The sequence below is a fragment of the Octopus bimaculoides genome, chromosome 14 (genome assembly GCF_001194135.2).
Source record: "Octopus bimaculoides isolate UCB-OBI-ISO-001 chromosome 14, ASM119413v2, whole genome shotgun sequence".
Classification (NCBI taxonomy): domain Eukaryota; kingdom Metazoa; phylum Mollusca; class Cephalopoda; order Octopoda; family Octopodidae; genus Octopus; species Octopus bimaculoides.
The window spans coordinates 25,173,901-25,180,110 of NC_068994.1; the positions used below are offsets into that span (position 1 = coordinate 25,173,901).

General features: G+C 37.9%; 1 protein-coding gene across 6 annotated transcripts in view; it reads left to right on the forward strand.

The window, feature by feature from the left end:
* LOC106883611 (transcriptional repressor CTCF) overlaps nucleotides 1-6,210 on the forward strand; it is a 145,994-nt gene that overhangs the window by 120,278 nt on the left and 19,506 nt on the right. For 5 of the 6 annotated variants that reach the window (XM_052972778.1, XM_052972777.1, XM_052972779.1 and 2 more), the window contains one exon: nucleotides 2,960-4,676. The exons of the other annotated variant lie outside the window; for it this stretch is intronic. In XM_052972778.1, coding sequence (XP_052828738.1) covers nucleotides 2,976-4,655 — 1,680 coding nt within the window. In that variant the 5' untranslated portion in view covers nucleotides 2,960-2,975 and the 3' untranslated portion in view covers nucleotides 4,656-4,676. Of the gene's footprint in view, nucleotides 1-2,959; nucleotides 4,677-6,210 lie in introns of those variants that run through there. 6 annotated transcript variants of the gene reach the window in all.

Here is a 6,210-nt window from a genome sequence, read left to right on the forward strand (position 1 = left end):
ACCCATGTTTCCAAAGGTGAATTAGTCAAACCCCAAAGAATTCCTCTCAACACATGGCTATGATGCTCCCCCACTACTTCTGCTCATAATCAGAGATGCACAAATAACTGACAAGCAAATCTGTGGTATTAAGCAGAATATTTGCTGTAGCCCATCTTTTATACCAAGACAAAACAATGTACATGATAACACTTCCAATCAATTAAGATCAGAAGCAATGACAGCCACTACCTTATTATTATTATTATTATTATTATTATTATTATTATTATTATTATTATTATTATTATTATTAATATCATTATTATTATTGAGTGAGAGAGCAATGTATACCATCAAAGTGACACCGGGGTAAAATATATCAAGCCCAGTATACCCATCATGACTACCCGTCTGATAAGGGTACACCAGGCACATGCATCACAACCATATGCGCGCGACATAGTGATCTCATATCAAGAGAAACAGCGCATTACCTTGCTGCTGGGGCCCAGTTAGAATTTTGTTCAGGTCGAGAAACCCATCACGCTCAAAAGATCTCTGAATAAAGTTTGTTTTGAAGATGATGAACAAATACCCATGTTTCCAAAGATGAATTATCCAAACCCCAAAGAATTCTTCTCAGCACAAGGCTATGATGCTCCCCCACTACGTCTGCTCATGATCAGAGATGCACATATCGTCAGCCTCTAAGGGACATGCTCAACTAGCTAAGGTTAAGCAACTGACAAGCAAATCTGTGGTACTGAGCAGAATATTTGATGTAGCCTATCATTTATAGCAAAACAAAACAATGTACATGATAACACTTTCAGTCATTATTATTATTGCTATTGTTGTTGTTTTTGTTATTATTATTATTATTATTATTATTATTATTATTATTATTATTATTATTATTATTATTATTATTATTATTATTATTATTATTATTATTATTATTATTATTATTATTTATTATCATTAAAGGCGGCGAGCTGGCAGAGTCGACTTTGCCTTTCATCCTTTCGAAGTGGATAAATTAAGTACCAGTCCAGAACTGGGGTTGATGTGATCGATTGTCCCCCTCCCCACAAAAATTCAGGCCTTGTGCCTATAGTAGAAAGGATTATTATTATTTTGATGTAATTGTTCAACATCTGATAGTCTGAGGGAAATTTCTACTACATCACCTGCTACACCTTCGTGTTGCAAAGGTGTGTGCAGCATTGTGTGTTCTTTTCTGCTGTTGGGAGTGTGCAAATTCTTCCCGTTATTGTATTGTGTTAATTTTTGTTTTTCTCTTGAGGTGTGGTGCAGTCTTTTGTTGTGTACAGCTTGTGTTGTGTTGAGTGTGTAATGTATTGGTTACTGGTTTGCTGGTGGGAGTTTATTTCACTGGGTACTTGCTATATAGAGTGCATCTTGTGTTGGTTGGTTGTTTTGTTTAGGTTGTATTATTGAATCGATAGTGTCTTGCGTAGGATGTGGAATGTTCCTAGCAGGACTATTTTGGGGATAGTGTGTAGTGTTGAGGATCCACGTATAGCTTCTACGTTTTTGTTCATTTGTTTTTTATCAATCCCGATGCTCCAATTAATATTGGCATTGGTTTGCCTTCATACCCACATCTTGAATACTTCAATTTCGAGGCCTTTGTACTTTGACAATTTTTCCACTTCTTTTTGGACAATATTTTGGTTAGGAGGGACTGCAATGTCTATCAGTAAGCAGGTGTTTTTTTTCCCAATCTTTGATTATTATGTCTGGACGATTAACTTTTATTTCTTTGTCGGTTCGAACCGGCCTATCCCAGATGATTGTGGCCTAGTCGTTGTCTTGTGCCTTGTTTGGCACATGCTTATACCATCTATCGTCAGCTTTAATGTTGTAATGTTGGCATATTGTCCAGTGGATATAACTGCTTACTTGTCGTGTCTGTATATATATTCAGACTTGGCAAGAACTGGGCAACCCGAGATGGTATTGGTCTTTGCGGCGAGAAATAGTCCTTCCGTTTCAGCTTTTAGTTCAGAGATTTTGAGGATTGTTAGGCTTACTTCTTCTCTGTCAAGTCTTACAGGGTACTGGCCATGAAGTGATTTTTCTCTCCATTCCTTCTTCAGTATCTTTTGTAATTCTGTTTTCATGTTGTTTTTTTGCCGCTTTGACCATTTCTTTTATGTTGTTATCTGAGATCAGTGTGTCAGTGTAGTTTGTTTCTATTTTGTATTTTGTCGCGTCTTTGAATATAGAGAAAAGGGCTCCCTTTTTCTCGTGTTGCTTTACTACATGCAGTAGTCTTCCACTCTTCGGTTCTAAGTACTTTCCTAGTACAACTGTTGTTATTCTATAGTAGTTCTCTTCTTGTATCAGGCCACAGCCTCCTCCTGAGCAGGGTAGAAAGGATGAAAAGCAAAGGATGAAAGGCAAAGTCAACCTCGGCGGAATTTGATTTCATAAAGACGGACGAAATGCCGCTAAGCATTTGCCTGGCGTGCTAACAATTCTGCCAGCTCTTAGCGTTTTTAAAATTTTGCACAAGGCCAGCAAATTCAGAGGAGGAGATAAATTGATTACATCGAACCCAGTGTTCAACAGGTACTTATTTCATCGGCTGCGAAAGGATGAAAAGCAAAGTCGACCTCGGCGGAATTTGAACTCAGAACGTTCAGATATCAGCCTGATACTTATATTAACAAGATGAGACTGATACCTACATTATATAAGGCTAACTCAATATCTAATACCCACAGTAGAACAGACTAACGCATCATCTGATATGCATATTTTACCAGACTAACATCCCACAAAATATCCACATTTGATCAAACTCACAGCTCTTCATATCCACTTAATTAATTTTTAATTAATTGAAATTTTGGTTATTTCCCCTATACATATGCGTTATGTATATACATGTGTTTGTGTATATGTAAATATTTATATATATATGTGTGTATATTTCTGTATTTTGTAGGTACCTGAGTCAAGAGATGAGTGTAAGAGTACCGTCAATAAATGCAAGCAGTCGTTACCCTGTACAGCAGATGGCTATGGCTACCAGTTACATGTGTCGTTATTGTGCTAAACAGTTCATCTCAGTGAGAGACATGCAGCTCCATGTTCTACAACACAGTCGAGGCAATGCACCTTTGAACTGTGCAATCTGCAACAAATCATATCGTACACCTTCCAAATTACAACGACATGTTAGAGTGCACAGCGGTGAGAGACCATACATTTGCAACCTATGTGGACGACGATTCACACGTTCCGACCATCTCAAACAACACATGAAGGTTCACTCTCCCAACCGACAGAAAAATATGTGCCGTTTATGCAACGCCCGATTTACTAGTTGCCATTTGTTGGCCACTCACTTGCGCACACATGAGATCCATCAGATTCATCTTTGCAGGTGTTGTGGAGAAGGTTTTCCCACTTCAGATGAGTTGGATCGACACAAAAGACTTCATGACGTTAAAGGTAATATCCGGGCGGCACGGGGGCGCAGAGGCACCAGAGGCAGTATTCATCCCATGATTGCTGACCCGAGACTTGACATAGTGAATCCAAAGAGTGGAATCAGCTTGCATTTAGAACAGGAAACTTTAAATGAGAAGCCAAACTTGCATGGAAGCAAGTGGATAGGTTGTGCAAGGTTCTGCCTGTCTCAGATACCACCAGAGAGTAGTAATAACAATAGCAGCAGCAACAACAATAACAATGACAACCTTGCTAGCAATGACAACAACAACAGTAAAAACAATGATAATACAGAAATAGAAGCTTTGAAGTCAATTTTTGGTAGTAAAAGTTTAAACAATAACGACAGGGATGACCACAACAGCAATGACAAACCAAGTCGGAGAGTGAAGATGAAACTGTCACCTGGTCATGATCAAGAGCAACAGATTAAAGTAAATGATGATAGTAGATCCTTTGAAGTAGAAATAATTGCTGAAGATTTAAGTAAAGAGCGTAGAGACAGTGGCAAAATTGAAAATAAGAAACTAGATTATAGCAATCGTCCAAAAATGGAAGTATCACCCCTATCTCACCAGCCTGACCCTGCGATGATGACCAGCTTATTCAAGGGCAGTCGCAACAATAGGTTACATATATCAGAACACTTTAACATGTCCTTACTACCAAGAGTCTCCTGTGACGACAATTACCAACCAACAGTGATCGGAGGTAACATACCATGCCCTCCTTTTAAAAGAAGTTCAGACAGCCTGAAGGCATTGATCAAACGGGAATCACAAGGGATAGAACCTCATAACATGACTTACACACATAACCTCCTCGGTGCTCCATCTTCACTTACCCGGCCATTCTACATGACATCACATTTTGATCCCCGACTGCAGTTCTCACCTTATACTATCTCCACTGCTTACCTTGATCTCATGTACCACAGCAACACTTCCAACAAGAGCAACATCAACATCACTACCAAGCAGCAACAATTATCAGACATGTCATCGGGCAACCGATGTGAACATTGCCATATTTGGTTTGAAGATTCTGCTATGTTCATGTTACATAACAGTTTACATTCAGCTGATGATGCTGATCCATTCACATGTAAAAAATGTATGAAAAAAATGGGAAATCGCCTTGAGTTTACGGCACATTTAATGTGGCACCTTGACCCAGTTATAGGTTGAATAAACATACAGCCTTTGATATGGATAGACTAACATACTTACATATAGACAAATAAACATTCCTACAGAAACATATACATACGTGCATAGGTTTGGAAATGCAAACAAAAACATAGAACTCAAACCATGAGTATATATACGCTTTTTATTAATAATCAGTAGAAGTTAAAAAAAGTTAGTTTCGTGCGTTGGCCCTTGTATTACTCTATAACTTTTATGGATTATTAATAGAAAGAAACATATATGCATATATACTTGTATACGCATTCATATATACAGGGCGCATAAGGTATTTGAGGACAGTTATATACTTACACAAAAATGACTTAGAAATAGACAGTAATGCCTTTTTACTGAAAAAGGTTTTGAGGAAAAGAATAAACATTTTGTTTTGTCATTTTATTCAATAAAATCTCCTTCAGCTTCAGTAATGGCTTCTGTGCGAGGTCTGAATCACCTACATGCTAGGATCAAGTGGTCTGTGTTCATATTGGACATTACTCTGACTATGGAGGCTTTTAGAGATTCTTTAGTGTTATGGGGGTGCTCATTAACCTCTTTCTCAACTATGCTCCATACATAGTAGTCCAATGGATTGAGATCTGGGGAGCTAGGAGGCCAAATGTTGGGAGTTATGTGGTCAGGAAAATTTTCTGCCATCCATTCCTGCATTGCTGTAGCCTTATGTGATGGTGATGAGTCTTGTTGAAACACATAAGGTCTTCTGTTGTGTACATTATCGATTCATGGATTAACCACTGTATTCATAACATCTATGTAGGCAGCAGAGTTTACTCGAAGACCTTGTGGAAAGAAGTGAGGAGGCATCACATGTCTTTCATTGTTAACAACCCCCAAAACCATGACAGTTACAGGAAATTTTGTATGGATTACTCTTGGAATTTCCGAAGGATCTGTACATAGCCATCTGTCATTTCTTCTGTTTACTTTCTGATCTTGACCGAAGTTTTTCTCTTCTGAGAAGAACCAAATGACATCTTTCTCTGGTTAAGCGATTTTCCTTCACTGTTTCTGACATGAAATGACCTTTACTCATTGCATAAGATTTGTACCTCATGTCTTTGTGAACAACATTTCGGATTGTTCCTTCTGACAGATGGTGTTCTTTTACAATCAACCTCATGGATCTTCTGGGATTGTCATCAATGATCTGCTTTACCTGTTGTATAAATTCTGGTGTTCTAATAGTATCAGTGTGTCTACAATGTTTCTTACGTTTTGTTTGATACTGGCGATACATTTCCGCTTTTAGACTCTAACCCATTGCGAATTTTGTAGACGAAGGATTTAGCGACTTTTAAAATCGTACTATTTCTAAATTGCTATGTTCAGCCATTATAGCCACGATGGCTGCGTGCCTCTTCAGTTTTTGAGTAACTATAGGGTCTGCCATTGATAATTCTGAAATATAGAAAATTATTTAGTTGATAAATATGCTGCTATAGTAAAATTAACATATGTCCTCAAATACCTTACGCACCCTGTATATATATATATATGGGAGAATATACGAAAAAACAACAACACACGAGGA